The sequence below is a fragment of the Falco punctatus genome, assembly GCF_963210335.1.
Source record: "Falco punctatus genome assembly, chromosome: 4".
NCBI classification, from domain to species: Eukaryota; Metazoa; Chordata; class Aves; order Falconiformes; family Falconidae; genus Falco; species Falco punctatus.
Window position 1 is genome coordinate 47,054,940 of NC_137583.1, and position 19,164 is coordinate 47,074,103.

Sequence of the window (19,164 nt, forward strand, 5' to 3'; positions counted from 1 at the left end):
CACACAGAAAGGACAGGTGCTGGGCTGGAAACTAGATGGGCAAATGCTCAGAGACTCATTTTTCTTTTGCTCAATGGGTACCTGGGAAACCTCCTTGCTCCTCAAAGCAACGGGATTCAGCACTGGGCAATTTTGTGCCAGTTTGTGCAGTTTGGTGGGTTGGTTTTTTTTTTTGAGAGAAGGCCATTTGCTTGTATTTGCTGGGAGCAGAGACTTACTGTGACCTCTAAGACCATGTGGAAATTGGTATTAAGTCTGACCTGCTGGGAGTTTGCCCAGTGAAACCCACTGGGTGACCACCAGAACCTTGAGACGCTTGGCATGACAGACGCTACTCCTGGTGAGTAACTAAACCCATCTGCTTGGTTGCAGGACTTCTCCTGGGAAAAATGGGTGAGCGAGGAACCCCGCTGGTTAACGTGTGCCAGTGCCTGAACGAAGCCGTTATGAAAATTGTCTCAATGGCAGTCTGGTAAACCTGGTTTTGATTCATTCTGTTATTTTCTTACCTCTATCTAATGGTAATGCCGGTCTGATGGCTGCAAGTGTCCAACGTGGTCACTGGGTGGGTTTGCCCACGACTGGACCACATGGTACCAAACACCGTAATGACCCTCGTGTAGCACAGCAATGATTCCTGCACCTCGTAAAGTAATTTTTTATGCTTCTTCTTTGCAGGTACTTCCCCTTTGGCATCGTATTTCTCATCGCTGGCAAGATCCTGGAGATGGAAGATCCATCGGTTATTGGGCAGAAGCTGGGATTATACACTATTACAGTAGTGTCAGGGCTCTTCATCCACGGAGCCATTCTCTTACCTCTGCTTTTTACCCTCATCACCAAGAAAAACCCCTTTGCTTTCATTCAGGGGATACTGCAAGCCTTGTTGATCGCCTTAGCTACATCTTCCAGGTATGAAAACGTGGGTGAAATTTGCGGATACAGCTGGGAAGGCACCTGGGTTAGTGGAGGGCGGCACGGCCATGTGTACAGCCAGGCAAGCCGTGGGAAAACAGCTGCAATGCAAAGAAAAATGATGCTCCAGCACTGTTTGAAATGGGATTGCTCCCAGCTTTAGTAGGAAGCGGGATGGGGAAGGGTCTCAGGGTGCCTTCGGACTCAGCCAGCCCGCAGTGCCGTTCCGCTCACCCTCTCCCGGGGTTTTCCCCCAAGTAAATCAGCGGTGGCTGTGTGTCTGTGTGCTTCTTGCGATTGCTGCGGCCAGTTTTATTGCCAATAATTCAAAACAGGACGGTTGTAGGTGCTTTATAGAACAATGCAGGGGGGTTGACCCTGGGTTTTAGTTGAAAACATCAAAAGCTCTTCCGAAAGCTTTGCTGAAAATCTTAAATCAACTCCTACACACCCCAAGCTCCTCCAAAGAAAAGCGCTGTCTACTTTTGTTAAGATTTTATAATTTTAGATTATTTTTATCTATTTAATTTTCCTTGAAAAACATTCTTTATACCATATTTTTATCTATTTAATTTTCCTTGAAAAACATTCTTTATAACAATGAAGAAAATTTACATTAGGAACTACTGACCTTTCTGGAAGACACACACAAACCGAAACATTTTCTTAGAAAACATTTGCCTCCGCAGGGTTTTTCTGGCCTCTCCAATGTTGGTTCTTCATGTAACCCCAACAAACTCCCCCGGCGGTGCCCACCTCCCCCAGCACCCACCGCTGCGGGTGCCCCTGCCCGCTCTGGGCTGAGCTCGGGGCTCCGGCTCCACCAGGGTCTCTGCCCCGCACCGACACGGGTGGGGGGAGCTGTGCCCCCAGTCCAGCCCCACGGCGGGGCAGTCGCATCCCGCTCTCCAGCCAGCTCCTTTCGGAAAAGCTGTCCCCATCTCCCATCGGCTTCTTCTCCACGCTCGTTTCCTTCCTCCCACTGGGTCTTCCTCCTCCCTGTCCTTGTCCCGGCTCCTGCGTGACAGCTCAGGTCTCTGTGCTGGATGGAAAGAAGATGCTCAGGGGATGCAAGCACGGGGGGCAGCCACGGAGCAGAGGAACGAGGGGTCTGGCTGGACCCCAACACCGGAGGGGCTGTGGGGGACGGAGCCAGGCAGAGCCTGTGGTGCACCCTGAACGCCCGGCATTCGGACACGGCACCGCGCGGCGTGGCCAGGCACGTCCAGCACCCAGCTGAGCACTGATGGGTGCAGCAACCCCCGTACTGGTGCCGCCGCACTTACCGGCAGGAGAACTCCTATCCCTGCACCATCGCGTTGCCTCCCGTCCGTGAAGCCCGGCGCAAGCAGCAGGGATTGACTGACCACTCCTTGTTCCGCAGCTCCGCAACCTTGCCCATCACCCTGAAGTGTCTCCTGGAAAACAACAGGATCGACAGGCGCGTGGCACGCTTCGTCCTCCCCGTGGGTGCCACCATCAACATGGACGGCACCGCGCTGTACGAGGCGGTTGCTGCCATCTTTATTGCCCAGGTCAACGAATACGACTTGGATTTGGGACAAATTATAACGATAAGGTAAACGGGGGTTTTGCAGCAGCTGAATTATTTCCCTCTGTCGTAGGTACAGACACAACCATCGCTCACACCTCTCCGGTTTGGCACAGATCTTGCAAACCTGGCTGGAAAGCTGGGGTGCAGGGGAAGGTGCAGCACCCCCCAGCCCCCGTGCTGAGCACCAGGGAGGGCTCGGGCTCTGCACCCAGACGGGCTGCGCAGGATCAAAGGCTTGGCCCATAGGCAAAAGCCAACTGGGAGCTGATGGCACGGCTAGAGCGGGTCAGCACCTGCAGCAGGGTGGATGATCCTAGCACAGAGGGTTTCTGCAGGTTTAATTTACTCCCCTCCAGGCATGTAATATCGTTTTATAAACAGGAAAATAAAGCAGCTCTCTAGGTGAAAATAAGTAAGCCCGGTGCCGGGTACCTGCCGCGAGCCCTCGGCCACGGTGCACAGTGGGACAAGCAACAGGGAGCTGGAAGGTGGAGGCAGCCAGGTCCAATCCTTCCATACAGGAATAACTTTGCCATGCAAACGTGCTTTTTTTTTTTTTCCTTTTTCTCTTAAAAAAAAAACAATAACTGTGTGGCTGCCTCCACTTTGCAGCATAACGGCAACAGCAGCAAGCATAGGGGCGGCCGGCATCCCCCAATCCGGACTCGTGACGATGGTCATTGTGCTCACTTCTGTGGGGCTGCCGACTGATGACATCACCCTCATCATCGCAGTGGACTGGGCACTGTAAGTGTTCTCGGGAGGCAGGTACGGGCAGGTGCTCAGCGCCGCTTCGTGATGACACGTCCGAAGCAGCTCTCACGGGGGCAAACGGAGACCGAGGGGTCACAGAACCAGGCCAGGAGCCGAGTGTGAGAGTCTTTCTTCATTTTCCAATTATTTTCTTGAAATAGCCCCTGATAATTACATCTCCTGGAGGAGTGTTTGCCCCGAGGTGCTTCTGTCCCAGGGTGCTGCCCGGTGCCTCGTACGGGCTGGACGTGGCGATGGCGTTCAGCCACCCTCTCAAGGTCGGTCCCCAGTCTAAAATCCCGGCTTGTCCTGATCTTTCATCTAAATTCCTATCCGACTGTACAACACATCCTTGTTGGAGGTCTCAAACAAGTAACAAAACCTAAGAGATGTTTATATTTTTAAGAAATCAAAAGAACGCTGCTTTCCTCCATAGCGAGTGGTAGAAAAGGAGGAAAGTAGGTGCCTGGTCTTTTCCCAAAGCATTACTATGCAAGGCTGCTCATTAGCGTATTCCCTAAAAATACCTCCAGTCCTGGTCTTCTCCAAGCTCTGGTCCACTCTGTCAGCAAAGGAGGATGGACTCCACAAAAGCCAAAGCCAAGTGGACGGTACAGTACTTGTTTTGGTGGAATATTATTCCTGGAAGAGGAACACGTTAGGTAAGGCAGGGGGAAAGGTATCTGGCTTCACAGAACGAAGAAATTAAAATTTAGCCAGAAAGATGCTACCACCACAAGAGAGCAACCAAAGGGGTGGAAACAGGCAAGCGTTTAAGAAAACAATCTCTAAGAAAAAGAAAACAAATCAGAGAAACCAATGATAAACCATAAACCACTGTTAATTATTTATAATACATGCTCACCCAGTTTGCTGTTTCCAGTTCTGAAACACTGGCGTTTTCACAATTAAAAAATAGAAAGGGAAGAGGAACAGATGTCATGTCAAAACAGTAACAAGGTAAAGTTCGAGATGGTTGCACACCAAATCAGAGCAGAAAATCAGGCAGCTCCTGAACAGATGTAGCAAAACCCCCCTCCTGCATTTAATAAGCAACTTCTCTCTTAAACCCATATGCCACCAGAAATAAAACATTCGCTGGAGTTTCTAAAAGCAAGGATGACATTTTCCAAGGACTGCATCCAACACGGAGGAAGCCTACCTTCCAAGCAGACCATCTTCATCTTGCTGGATGAAGACCAGATTGATCTTGAGATCGAAACGGATGGTTCGTTACGTTTGTCACCGGCAAAGAGAAGCCAGACAGATGGAAATTTGCCGTTTTGAAGTACTAGGATAAAAACAAAGCAAATCAGCTTGGTGAAAAACCGGAGTAAACACCGAGTTCTCCATAGCTGAGATGTGGGGGGCTGGCTGGCACTTCACAGCCACCCTGGGCAGAGAAACAGCGAGCGTCCCGGCTGCTTTTCTCTTTCTTCCATATAAAAGGAAACTTAACTTCCCAGGGGAGAGCTGTAACATCAGAGCACAGGGTCAGCTCCATCGGCGATCACCACGGGGCACCCACGCCACTGGCATCCCTGTGCCGGGGGCCAACGGTGATGCTGCAGCTGCGCCAGCAAGAGCTTCTCAAGGAGTTTTACGAGTTGGTGTGGCAGCTCATCCCCACGCTGAGCAAAAATGACACCAGCATCAGTTTGGGAGGTAGAAGAGACAGGTCTATGCACTGAGAAGGCGCCCCGTGGTACCCGGCCCTGCAGCCATCGCACCTGCCGCTGTCACTCCGCACTGCAGGAGCAATAACGCAGCCACCTCCACCTGCCCTTCGTAAAACCAGTGGCCGAGACGTTAGGGATAAAGGTTGACAAGGGGGAATGGCTTTAAACTAAAAGAAAGTCGATTTAGAGGAGATATTAGGGAGAGAACTGTCACTGTGAGGGGGGTGAGATGCTGTCACAGGCTGCCCAGAGCAGCTGGGGGTGCCCCATCCCTGACAGTGCCCAAGGCCAGGTTGGATGAGGCTGGGAGCAACCTGGGCTGGCGGGGGGTGTCCCTGCCCATGGCAGGGGGCTGGAACTGGGTGGGCTTCCAGGCCCCTTCCAACCCAAACCACGATTCTACGACATATTTCAAAGCCATAAAAGATCCTGGGCGCGTCAGCCGTGGCCACCAACTGCATCCTCACAGCTCTTTCTCCTCTAGGGATCGATTCCGAACTATGACCAACGTCCTCGGTGATGCTCTGGCTGCTGGCATCATAGCACATGTCTGCGAGAAAGACTTTGCCCCAAAGACCCCCACGGTACGTACAGCTTGTCCGGTGGAGCAGGGGAACGCAGAAGGACTGCACAGACACCCCGCACAGGCTCGCTTAAGAAATTAAAACTACTTTTTTCTTTTTGCAGCAGGATACAGTAAACAAGACGGACAAGTTTCCTTCGGCAGAGAGCTCCCATCTGCATCCCAAAGACAATGTGATCGAAATGATCGAAGAAAGTTTGTTTGATCAGACAGGAGCTCAGTACAACATCTGTCAGGTGTAGGTCACACCAGTCCTGCTCCCGGGAATGGGATCTTGGTGCTAAACGCTGACATTGCTCTGCAAGATAAAGGCCTTACTTGGCATAAAGAATGGAAAACCCCTCTCCATCCTTTGCAGACTGTGGGACGTGCCAGGACGCCCCCGAGGAGCCCCTGTGTGCAGGGGGAAGGGACCAGCTCCTCCCCGCAGCCGAGGACCCAGCTGCCCTGGCAGGGAGCTGAGGGCTTTATGCCTCACGTTTCTTCAAGCTCCGTTCTTCTCAAAGGTTAGGGAGCTGAGCAGGTACTGGAAAACTGGACGAGATGAGAAAGTGGTAGAGATGGGACAAAATCTGACACCTTAGGTCAGCAGCCCCTATCTGCTGGCCAGGCTGCACTCTGTAAGGTTCCACTTTCTTTATTATAGAGATTTTAAAAAAGAAGATACTTACTTTTTTTGTTATTACTAGGTTCTCATCTAAAAACTAAGATTAAGCGACGTTTTCTCTAGAGCTCAAAGTTCAGGTTGGACAGAACTGGCTTTTCCAGCCGTTCCACAAAGCCGGTACAGCTGGTCCAAGTCTTCGGCTCCCAGCGCAGACAGCGAGAGCCACTGTACCCGCAGGGGTGGAAGGACCAGCTGCACGCGGGTTTTTACTGGCCCTCTGATTACACTGAAACTAACTGACCTGGCCTAATTGCAACAGTGGAGATTTTCCCCAGCTAAGGATCTGTCCCCAAGTTAAAATTCCAATTACAGCCTTAAAAACCCAGGCTTCCCAGGGCAGCTTTCTCCACAAAAGCCTTTTGTCCCAACAATTCATGTCACTGGATTAATTTCTCTCTCAAAATGCCATCTCATCCCTTTTGTCCCTCCTGCTTTGTCTTTACTGCCGCAGCATTAGGACTCGTGGAAGCAGCTTAAACTCCCACTAACATCATTTAACTACTCTCCAATTGCACATAAAGAAAAAAATTTCCTGTGCATGATCCTTTCATGCTGGAGCCGGAGGTTTTAAAATATCTTCTAACTCAGAAGAAAAGGTAATTCCACTTTTGCCAAATGAAAAGCAGAAGTTGTTAAATATCATAAACCAGCTTTTCCACAAAAACGAGTAGTCTTCCATTCACTTCCAAAAGCCTTCAAAAAATCAGAATCACGGCCAAGGTAAGCGGCAGGTACCGCTGCTAACTTTGGCCTTTCTTATCCTTCCCTCCTGGGTTTTTTGATACCTTCTTAACCATCAGCATCCAACTATTCTTCAACAGGTGCAGTTATGATATTGCAAAAAAGAAATATGACCAACCGCATTTTAAGAGACAAGCTCCCTGCAGCATCCCAGCTCATCCCTCCCGCCCCAATGGTTTATGATGGGGTTTATCACAGTACCTCCCAAAGCCTGGCAGAAAACCCACCTGTCTGGCCATACGAGCTTTGATGAGGGAATGACATTTCCCCAGTGGTTTTGGTGGAACTTGAGGATGTGGCTCCGCATAAACACTAAACTTAAATGAATTTGCAGCAAACTGACCCCTGAGCCCGAGGGTTTGCTTCCCGCAGGAGACACCAGTGTGTTTCTACAGTCCAGGTTTTAAGTTGCCTTGATCTTCAAGAACGTGTTCTTTTCTGTGCTACGAGATGTCTTCCAGAGCACGAATTATTTTTACATATCTGAATTTCTAGAAGTGCTAAGTTTTGATCAGGGATTTTCACTTTAATACGATTTGTACATCTTTTTTAGGATGTATAAACCATAGCACAGTGTAGCACAGCAACATCTGAAGAGCTATATAGTCAGTAGAGCGCACTGCTACCTTCCTTTCTTTCAGATTAAAAAAGTACCTCAGTTTGTGTTTTATTGAAACTGAAAAAAAAGAACAAAATAACTGTATTGTAGCACGTGGCAAAATAAAATCAAAACAACATGTGAAAAAAGGCCCAAACCTCCCAATTTTTAATTTAAAATACTATCTGTGGCAAAATTACTCCGTGCAAGTTTTCTAGAATAACTTTTTGAAAATTCCATTCCACAAGAAGTTTTCAAAGTCTTTATTTAAATCTATTAAAACACCAGGTTCCTCTGTAAAGTCAGACTTCCAAAGCAGCTCTAAGTGATATATATGGCTTAACCACCTTTTTTTTTTTTTTAAATTAGCAGTATGTAACCTACACTAAATGGCTCCCTACTGAATGTGTGCTGGGAGTTGTCTGTCATTGCCTCTTCTCTTACGATTCACTGTACGTACTTATTTCCTTAAGGAACTTCTCATTTTGTCTGCTGTGATGCTAAAACATTCTAGAATAAACCGTTTCAGCCCTTACTGCAGGCAGGTGCTTCCTCCCCACCACTACCCAACGCAGTAGATCCTACTGAAGTTGCAGTGGGACGACAGCAAAATAAGACACGGCACGGGAATGCCCGCGTTCACAGCATCATTTGCAACCCGTTCACAACAAACGTTCGGCTCTACTTCAGAAATTCTTTATCTAGCGTTCAAACGCATCTGCAGCTTTGCTGGGCACTCAGGATTCCTGTCGAGACACACCACCACCGTGCAGAGCACCCAGCAGAGCGCATTACTCCTCAGCTAAGCGCCGAACACAGCGCAGAGGTGTCTGACGGACTCATTAGCTTGGCTCTTAACAAGTCTGGGCAATTCTGTACCGTGTTGCATCTCACCGTGTTTTGACATTCTCCATGTGCAAACCGCCCAGGTGTTCAGCACGGGAAGGATGCCGTAACATCCCTGGGTGAGATGCTCCAAAATCCGTGTCAGGAGTCAGCTAGTCTTGTGCAAGCGCAGATGTCCTGGCGCCAGGCGTGCAATGTACACTTACCTTCGTTTTCTAGAAGTTATGCGTCTCATTTAACATACACAAGTGAAGTCCCCTGTGGTCAGCAGTGAGAGACAGGCACCTCCACCAGCAGTAAATCTCATACATTTTAGCGGCAGTTGAATTGTCTTCTGAAGTCTCTTACTGATGGGCTTGGACTGGGCGCCAAGATTTTTAATTGCTTGAGTCGAGAGGATGAATCCCACTCTAAAATACATGTCTGAGCAGAGGTATTTATTTTTAGAATGCTGAGCCTTCAAACTCTGTAAGACCAGATTTTGGCTTTGATTTTGAGACACGGACTACCCAAACCATAGCTTGACACAGAGAGGAAAGAATGACAGGGTTGAAACATTACACCCAATCCAAAACTCGCTGCTTCACTTACCTGGCCATCTCACCTCAGAGATCTTCTACTCACTGTCCTTCCTTGAGCGGAACCACAACAAAATGGGTATCTGGCCATTCTCCTTGCTTCCCTTTCAATACTCCTGAAGTCTTCAATCATCTGCAAAGCATCACCTTAAACCACACTCTCGTGCTAAAGTATTAATAACAGCAGTAACACAACCCCCACCTTCAGTATACTGTCTTTCCACATCTTAACTCCATTTTGCTGTCTTTTTGTCCGTCCTCCAAACGCCAAACCCTCCAACAGTTATTTGCTTCGATAGGCTGCGATTGTTGGAGACAGGCAGAACGAATGCTCTTTGCACTTACAGCCCAGCAGACATCCGCTGCTGATCTCACAGCTGCAGGCAGGCTAAATTCCTCATCATTCTCCTCCTCATGCCAACAGAACGCCAATCCTGACCTTTAATTGTTAGTTTCTGCTGCTTATATATCGGTGATTCTTCCCGAGAGGATGCCTGCATCCAGTCATCTATTATTCAGTTATTACCTGATCTTCAAGATTGTGTTTTCTTGCAACCTGAGCACCAATTTTCATTTCCAATACGTGAACTCTTCAGCAGGAAATAAAACATTTGTACATATCCTCTGCAAGTAACAACTACTCACTTGTGCATAACTAGATTTATAAAAGCAGACATCTCTTTGTACTCATTCAACACCCTTGCTTTTTCAACCAGGTACAAAAAATACATGCAGAGAACAGGTAAGACACTTGGTTCACCTAGGGACCTGCATAATTTCACTTTCCAAATCTGCGATCGCAAAACCTCCCTTTCCCCTTATGATCTAGCAAAAGCAGCAGCTCAGTAAGCAGGAGCCAAATTAAGTCTCACAGTTGTGACACAGCTAGGCATCAGGCAACAGAAATAACCAGCTGAGTCATGCTGCTCAAGGTTGAACACCACAAGCTCCTCGCTGTACTGGGGTATTTTCAGTCTGCCAGTTCTTGCCTCTCTACAGCACCAGACCAGATGTACAGAGAAAGGTGTGCACACACACACACCCCCCCCCATATATAAATATATATATAAAAATATATAAAACAACCAGAGAAACACACAAGAACCCTGTAAACAGGCAGACACAAACCAACTAAATCCCCTCCTCCTTTCCCCATCCCATCCTCAGTGCATCCAAACACACAGCTCTTCCCTGAGTCCCACCAGAAGAGGTACCCTCCCAAGATTTTTTTTCTCACCTCCCAATACACAAGCAAGAGCTCTGGGCTCCTGACTATTTTTCTTTAGCACATCCCCACAAGGAATATCAAGTGCACTAGCAAGACCAACACAACCGGGCTGCAATGTGCTGCTCTCCATCTGGGGAGACAGCTAGTAAAAATTATGTTACTGGAGAAAACACAAGATGCAGTTGCTCCCCGTGCCTCTAGACCTGGGCTGGGAACAGGGTGTGTACGAGTAGCTATTTAGTGTTGGATACACTGGCTTAGCAGACAGGGATAACCTGGATAACTGTTGTTATTCTAATGACCAAACATTATGCAACTAAAATATTAAGTTCAAAGCGCTAAAAGAAACTGTAACGATTAACCCACACACGTACTCTGAAAGATAGGGATTAAAAAAAAAAATCAGATGATGGTACCTAATGGGTCAGAAGAGGAGTAAAATCAGAAGAATCGAGTAGCTTGTCTTATGCTACATAAGGAGACCCTGGTGGAAAAAGTAAAAATTAAGATGGAAAGAGCCTAGCATCATTGCTTTACTATTCAAATTCACTGGTGTAAAACGAAAACTACTGTCCTGTACTCTAACCCCAGAATAAAAAACAAGGTATATGCTTTCATTATCCCTTTGCTTGCAGCTCTTAGGTGTCACTGACTTAAGCGTATTAAGCTCCTTACTGAACCAAAGTTCTCTAGAATGGAATTAAGAGTGATGCAAAGTAAAAGGCAAACCAAAATAACAAAACCAGTCTATGAACACGTAGAATACTCAAAATGCACAATGCAAGGGCTCAGCATTTCAGTTACGCAAGCTAGTAAGTTCTACCTTCCCTAATTTACAAGCGGTATGTTCCTAACTTTGATTATTTCTTCATTTGCATGGGTTCTGTTTGTAATAAAAATGTTGACACCTACCCCACCCCCCTTAAATCTTAGGCTCTACAGTCCTGGCCTTCCAAACTACAGCATCAACTTCTGGAAGCTGAGAAAGGGGTCTAATGAAAATGGAAGCAAAGTACACAGCAGCAGCCTTATTTTACAAAGATATGTAAAAGTCTGACCATTTCTTTAAGTAGTAGTGCAATCTGAAGAACAAAGCTCACGCCTGTTTGACGTTGTGAATTTTCTGAGAGTTTCTATACATTCTTGCTAGTGTAACAAGGTGCAGCTCAGTGAGGAATTTGAACAGCGTAGACTTTACAGCCCTGTAGAAAATGTTTTTATTTTAAGAAAAGCACCAACAGAAAGGTGTCTGGAATGCCCTGACAGCTGGATATACAACTACCACTCACCATCATCAGACAAAGAGAGTAACTGTGATAGCCATCGGACTTCAAAGTACTCAAATAGCAATAAAAAAACCACGTTCAGGAAGAAGAATGGAAAAAAACCAACCCAACAACAAATTGGAAAGCCTGAGGAGGACTGCAGCTGCCTTCCAACCCACCGAGGACATCCACCGCTGCCCCTGCATCCACACAATTCCAGCTCCTCTGAACGAGGCTGCGGCTGGGGACAAGACACACCGGCACCCTGGTGCCCCAACAAAGAAAACCGGTCTCGTAATGACACCCTGTTTTGTAATGAAGAATTCAGGCTTAGGTGCCTCTGCTGACACAGCTACGAGGAGTCATGGACAGACAGAACTGCCTCGGCTCAGCAGGTCTCTGGCCACAGGGGCTGGATGAATGCCCGACGCTCCCTGGCAGCACCCACAGCAAGGTGCTCCATCAGCTACACGAGCCCCTGCGCCCCCCACCCAAGGGACAGCCTCTGGTTTTCATCTGCAACTCAATCAGGAACACGCTGCTCCAAGCCAGTCTTACAGAGGCAATTCTGACAAGGACATTAATTCGGTGATGAGCACCTCAACCCCCTGGCTGGCTCTGGACAGCAAACTGTGCCTGTTACCACTGCGATGCCATCACTAACTTTACTCCAGAGAGGTGTTAAGCTGTTCGAAGTTGAAAATTTTGCCTGTTCAACAGGTTTCTCTGTGTGCATGATTCATTTCGCTATAGCCTCCACTTACATGTCACACTCGCTTCCAGTCCCCAGCTAGAAATCCACCAAACCACTCAACCGGTTTGTTGTCAGAATGAGAAAAGCAGGACGGCTCCGTTGAAAACTACCAGCACAGCAAAAGGCTTGAGCCCTTCTACCTGTTCCCACGTGAGCCCTTCGCACACCGCGCCTGGGAGCGAGACATCCAAGCAGCTTCTCTCCTGCTCCAGCCTGTTTGGAAGTGAGAGAAATCACTAACTGGCCACTCTGAGCTTCCCCCCTCCCGTGCTGCCAGTTTAAGTAAATCCTACCAACAGTTTTACCAGTACAAATCAGATGATCGTGGAGGGCTGGTGTAAGATGCTGGAAATTGAGAGCATTTATAGCTACACCATGACCTAAAGCGATATCCAGAATTCACCTTTGGAGTCTCACTTACATCTACAATAGCGTAGAATTATTATTATTGGGTTTTTGTTTTGTTTTGTTTTTAGGACTTCGGTATCTAAAATTCTCTCACAACAAAAACATTTCTGAAGCTGTATTGCATCATCTTCATAATCTATTAAGCTTTTGCACAGATATGAGTGCCAACAGTATGGAAGTGTGGCCACTGGAAGGAATTTCTCGTTCAGCTAGCTCCAACAAGAAGCCCAGCTGACGGCACAGCTCCAGCAGCAGCAGCTGCAGCAGCAGGCAAGACGATCCCATTCTAGCACATCTACTACAAAAGCCAGATGCTTCTGAGCAAAACCCTGTCATCCTCATTCTCGTTAGGGCAACACAGATCTTTTCCTCCTTTGATCTGGACAATGAAATGTTTACTTACAATTTAGACACCGCCCACTTGCCCCACTGAGCAAACAAGTGAAATGACTTGGATTTCCCACTGGAACAGCTCGCTGCCCCACACCGACACGGAGCGCTGCTGCTAATGCTCCTACACAGACACCCTCCGTCCGCTGCATTTAACACCCAGCAGCTACGAGACCGTCACTGAGTTACTCTCTGCAAAGCTGTTTCACAAATTACGTCAGGCTGCTTAATCTCACTAATTCAACAAACACCCCCCCAACCTTGTCCTTTTCCCTTTTTGTTCTTTCCTGGATATGACCAGCTTGCATTATTCCCTTACCCAAACCCAGAGTGTATCTTGGGAAATCAGATTCCATGCAGTGGATATTAGAGCTGTTCTTCTGTAAGGTCAGTACTTTTTTTTTTTTTTTTTTTTTATGAATGTGGAGAGGCCAAATTCAGGGCAAACATTCCTCCCTCAAGGCCACCGGCAGTCCAACAGCACGCGAGGCTCCAACATGCCCAGCTGAGCATGCTGTACACCCAGACCAAGGGGAAAGCACAGAAGTTCAGAACAAGACTCCACCTCGCCCTGCATCTCTTGCACTGCCTTTGAGAATTACTGCGTGTAAATAACACAGAACGCAAGTAAGGACGGGCAGAACGCTCCCTAGGAACTATCACAGCACTGGAGACGCTGTAATAAAACAACCGGTGCAAATCCTTACGAGCTAGCTGAGTGACTGACCGAGACAAAGACATCAAAATGTGTTGCAGCTCAAACCTTAACTTTGCCTTGTTGCAGAAAAGAAGCACTTAAGACACTTGGGCAAGGCTTCCGTGTGTTTTACCTAAGCTAGCACAAGCAGCCAGGATATCTGTCCTGGAATCCAGTGATAGGGGTGGAGGGAGCAGGGCCTGGGGATGCACCCCAGGCAACCAAGCCGTGTGCCATGGCATACGCCGTCAGTCACTGCCATTTCACTAGAATCACAGTCCTTCTCGAAGCTGAATTGTCTTCCTTCCTCCACTCCTGCAGTAAGAAAGGATTAAAATATTAAGGCCCATGAAATATGGTCAAAACAGAAAGGGGGGGGGGGGGGGGGGGAAGTAGTAAAGGTGGCTTAAACCAAAAGGAAAATTATTTCACAAGTCACCGACTGCCAAAGAAGTGATGGCATTTTGTGTCACAGGGAGAAGTGAATGGGAGGTGCTCCCTGAAAAGCAGTGATATTGTGCATTTCAGGACCACTGCTGAGAAATATTAAGATATAATATATAGATGTGGCCATTTTCTAGAGTTATTTCAAGAGAAACTTGATAAAAATTTGGATGTTAAATTTTCATCCAGCTGGAGATTAATTTTCTTAAACTTCCATAGCTTGCTCATCATATTACTGTACTGTTTTTAACAATACCTTATAAAGTTTTATACAAAACTTGGATTTTTAAGGATATCCATCTTTGTATTAATTACTTCCATACTGTGTAGGCATGTGGAATAGCATATATGTGCAACACAGCAGACACACAATGCTAATACAGACAATTAACAGATAGACACATGGATTCTAAACAAAGTATCTATAAATAGGGTCTACATACGTTGTCATACACACATGCACGCACAGGGATATACGTGTACGTGTACTGCATCTCTCGGAAGATGCAAAGCAGCAGGAACCATCTGGGACAGAAAGGTGAAGTAGGATGTATGGTCACAAAAATGTTTCATCCCAAATTTTGGAAGTCTGGTTAGATCGAGACCATAACTGTTCGTACCATGACTCTAGAGAAGCACGCACGCTTACTTACCATGGCTGCACACAGGCTGCAATGCAGCCTGGAAATCCCACAAGCGCGAGCGCACGCTCCTTCCCTGATCCCTGAGCTGGAGCCTACCGAAGTCTACGAGAAGGAAGCAGCTCAGCACCGTTTATGCTGACTCAACAGTGCTCCTAAGCCCGTTGCTGCTTTGCTCTCTCCTTTATCATCTTTCTTTGTAGCACACACGGGCTGAATGCTACGCTGGCTGCAGCATGCACTCGGGGGCGGAATCTGTTCCAACACATTCAAACACAATTTCAGTTAAAGTAAGATTTAGAGGTCCACTGATACCTACACAGGAAGCCCCAAACTAATTTTTATTAAACTCAGTGAATTTCCTTGTAATTTCTAGTTTGAGGACATATTCTTGAGAGTAAGTGCTCCAGCTACAGCTCTGCAGAGAGGTCAATCCATTTTGAAAAGTTCAACATTTAAAGCTGTATGTCCTATGCTCACAATTCAAACAAATAACTTCTGGCCAAAAAAAAAAAAAAAAAAAATCTATTGGCAAATATTTTGTTTCTGCAACAAAATTTGTCACAATTAAAACACAGATCTTATGTTCTGACAAACTAGATTCAGATTTCCCATTTTGCTAAGTTCACTGCTTCTATCCATAAATCCTTTAAAAGGAAATAAACAAAGAAAACATGTCACAGCGCGAAGAGTGGAACGCTGCTATTTATTCACCTTCATTCAACTGCACACGGGTAACACACACACGTAAAAAAGTTACCCCAAACGTTCCACTTTTTCTTCCAGTCTCCTGCTGTCAGCAAGTGATGAAAGCAGAAGACAGTGTAAGGAAAAGTAAAGTAGATTCAAAAACCAAGAAGCAAAAGGGGAAGAGGTATGAGGGGAACAGGCAGGGCCCCTCTGACATCCAACTGCTGTGTGTGCTGGGGAAGCACGAGGGGAATGAAGAGGGGATGGTGGCCAGGCTTAACGTCCTTTCCTTAAATAGCTGCTCTTGCTGCCACTGCTGGAGACAAAACCCTCATTGGGTTTTTTTTACATTAATGCGACCCAGGAGGACATTCCCAATATTAATATTTTTCCATGTTGCTTTTTAAAGATTGGAGATAGAAAAAAAATGTCATCCTGTCTTTGTGTCTTTTCCTGTGCCTTGCTTGCTGATGTACCAGTAAGATGGAAATCAGCACAATTTAACACCTTCCCCCCACCCCCTCCCCCCCCTTATTTTTTTTCTACCCTAGTATTCTGGAAATGAAGGGGGTGACACCCCAACAGTCCCCACAACAGAGCAAGTGAGGGAAGAGTCTAAAGCCAGGAGTTTATTGGGAATTCTGCAAAAAACCAGAAACTCCAAGTGGGGGTTAACAGGTCTGCACTAAATCTTTTGGTTTCCTTTTGAAAAAAGAGCATCGCCATCCATTCCATGTTATCATATACAAGAGACTACTTTTTTCTTATTTTACATCCCTTTTCACAGGTAAGTCATTAAGGGAAAAATCAGAACCAATGCCTCAAAGGTATGATAATTAGCCCAGCTCTGAAAAGAGACCGATCATTTCTGTGACTGAAGAACACAGCAAGGCAGCTGCTGAAACTCAGGAGGAGCCAATTTCAATTGATCAAAAGTTTGAAAATTTGCGTGGGTGAAAAAAGGGACTAAGACTTGAATACAGAGTGTTCCAAGCCGACAGCAGCGTACGGGTTCTTTCCAGCTGAGAGGACATGGCTTTTCCTCAGCCTTTCTTAAAAAGGTGACTTTGCACAACCTCCCCTGTGGCCACAACATCAGGATGCCTTATCCTGCATCAGATGAAGGTTCCTCCTAAAGGAACCAGCGCACCCTGCCTGACCTGAAGACCGATGGATTTCTTCTTCCCAAGAGCTGTCTTCAACAGACATTTCTGAGTAATAGTGTAGCTGGGCTTGCTTTTTGGTTTAATCAGGACGAACACCGTAAGACAGAGAGAACAACATTTTTTTCCTGAAAAATAAAAAGGAAATCATGCGCCTTCTTTTAATTCCACCTTTCTAATAAGGCTACAAGTAACAAAATCTTTAGTGGAGTAACTACTCATGAACACAGTCCAGATTCTTCTGAAAAAAATACCAAATTCCAAATTGCACAATAATAATCCAATTCCTGCAGGAAAAAAAAAAAAGACAAAATATGACAATTAAGTAAAAGCCTAGTTCTATTTTGAAGTACATCACCTTTCACCATGGATCATTTAAAAACATTATGAGTATGTTCCAAACAAGTACTCAACAAAAACAGTAATGAACATGTGACAAAAGTACAAAACTCCTTTGCACTACTGACAGATAATTTCATTTAAGTATTAACACTAGTGTAAAATATCTAGGTGTTGCTTCATTTAATTTCGAAAATACCATATAGAAAGCAATGCTCATAATTCCATCCACAGGATTCTACAAAGCTGCTGCTTCATTCAACAAATCTTTGAACTGTTTCAATATGAAAATTCCAATTTTTTAAATTGCTTAAAAATCATTGCAGAAAATTTCCAAGCACTTGAAATGAAGCACAACCAAAGTATGAACTTGGTACAGTTTTGCAGTTATTTTTAAAATAAGTTAATTTACAGAAGTAGTCTTAAAATAACACAATGGGATTCAACTTCGTTTTAGACATTTGGAAAGCAGTGTCATACTTTATTTAAAATAAACCCATGTAAAAACAAAGTTTAAATGAAAATGGTACCTGAAAAATAAATTATTTGATATAAAACAAATCAATAACTTAAAAACACACTAAATATACAAAATGTTTAACCATATACTGTACAGTATGGAAAACAATTGATAAAACCTTCTGTCCCACAAACAGATTAACTTATAAACAAAAGATTACATAAGTTAAGGGAAATTAAATCAATAAAAAGACTAGAAGTACAGTATTATTCAAAATTACTGGTCAAATAAAGGTTTATCCCAACTTATGTTTCAAAAGTCTCAAGTAATTTTCTTCTCAATGACCAAGTGAAAAAGTTCTGCTGTACCACCAAAAAGTTGCTCAAAAATGTTTAAAAATAAGGAACAACACTATGAGAATAAAGATTCTAAAATGTGAACACTGTAGCAATTTTTCAAGGTTTCAGGTGGCAGTTCTACTATTACTGATTTTCCATCATTTCAACAACAACAAAAAAAATTTAAGTGCTGAAAATTCCACTCAACAGAAAAATATTTCTAGTTCAACCTTTATAAATGTTTGACCAAGTGTGATATATAACAAATAACCGCAGCAAGACTGAAGAAAACAATGATTTAAAAGTCAAATCCACTCACTGGGTGTTGTGTTTTGCTTTAGAGATCATAAAGGCTTCAACTGGTTTTTAAGTCATGCAGAAGGAAAAAGCAACACTTAAAAAGTTTTGTTTAGTTTTACTACGTAAGACCACTACAAAAAAAGCAATCACAAAAATGATGCTGTACCTGATTAACCTAAGAGTGGACACTTTTAGAAATTAACTGCAGTTTTCAATTCCGCCGGCTGCGTCATGGAGAAGTCACACAATACGCGAGTACCACCTCTTACAAGCAAGAGAGAGGGAACTATGACCCTTCTTAGGAACTCCGCATTTTTTAAATTCGTAAGTAGAAAACCAATATGGTATAATAAACACAGAAAAGAAGCGCTAGCCTTTTGGCCTTCGTATTTATCAGTTCTATTGTGCTGAGCATCCAACATTGAGAAGTGCAGAGCTACGTTAGAGGAACTTGCCTACCACACAGACAGGCTCTTCTGCTTCCAAACAGAGAGATTAAAGTACCTAGGGGGACAAATTCAGTTCTTGAAAAACAAACAAACCAACCAAACCAAACAAACAAAAAAAAACAACAACAAACAAACCAACCAAAATCAAAAGACAAGTGCAGCCCCGCGGTGGGAGCTCAAAGGGAGCTGTGTTTTCTTATGCTAAATGTGAATTTGGTCCCTTCGCTCTGAAGCTATTCTTAGGAGCCTATAAAGTAGAAATGTTAACAATAAGGTGCTTCACTGACAGCGTTACAAAGGACAAATTTCCTCATTGTGGAAGTCAAAAATATGGTAACCTTATGATAGAGGTAGCATTAGGACAAATAGCTCTGCATTTGACTGTTGTGATTGAACCATGAGATTACCATCAGTAGTTCACAAAAAGCTGTATGTTAAAAAACCTCCCACAAACCCTAATGTTTGGCAGGTAGATATATCAGAGGACCTACTTTCAATAAACAGTTTATTATAAGACCTGTTTATTTGGCTAAAAAAAGTAAATGCGGGGACATTGTCCGAGTTTCTTTGTTTTGTTTTTTTAAAAAAGCACATATGTAACTATAAACTATCCAAAGAAGAACTTTAGTTCATACAGTTTAGAAGACACTGAAAAAAATCTCACCTGAAATATTTGAAGAATC

At 45.1% G+C, this 19,164-nt stretch overlaps 1 protein-coding gene and 1 long non-coding RNA gene across 4 annotated transcripts in view; one reads left to right on the forward strand and one right to left on the reverse strand.

Annotated features, from left to right (window-relative positions):
- LOC308062927 overlaps nt 1-5,393 on the reverse strand; it is a 7,095-nt gene extending 1,702 nt beyond the window's left edge. The window contains exons 1-6 of the long non-coding RNA XR_013927750.1: nt 4,386-5,393; nt 3,161-3,865; nt 2,202-2,333; nt 1,150-1,957; nt 819-1,016; nt 510-721 (exon numbers count right to left, since the gene is read on the reverse strand). This is a non-coding gene — a long non-coding RNA (uncharacterized lncRNA). The remainder of the gene's footprint in view (nt 1-509; nt 722-818; nt 1,017-1,149; nt 1,958-2,201; nt 2,334-3,160; nt 3,866-4,385) is intronic.
- The window catches only part of LOC308062903 (excitatory amino acid transporter 5-like), a 24,380-nt gene extending 10,347 nt beyond the window's left edge, over nt 1-14,033 (forward strand). For all 3 annotated transcript variants that reach the window (XM_080385142.1, XM_080385143.1, XM_080385141.1), the window contains 6 exons: nt 373-472; nt 679-912; nt 2,300-2,494; nt 3,083-3,217; nt 5,387-5,486; nt 5,590-14,033. In XM_080385142.1, the coding sequence (XP_080241268.1) occupies nt 373-472; nt 679-912; nt 2,300-2,494; nt 3,083-3,217; nt 5,387-5,486; nt 5,590-5,727 (902 nt within the window). In that variant the 3' untranslated portion in view covers nt 5,728-14,033. The remainder of the gene's footprint in view (nt 1-372; nt 473-678; nt 913-2,299; nt 2,495-3,082; nt 3,218-5,386; nt 5,487-5,589) is intronic.
- The last annotated feature ends 5,131 nt before the right edge of the window (nt 14,034-19,164 follow it).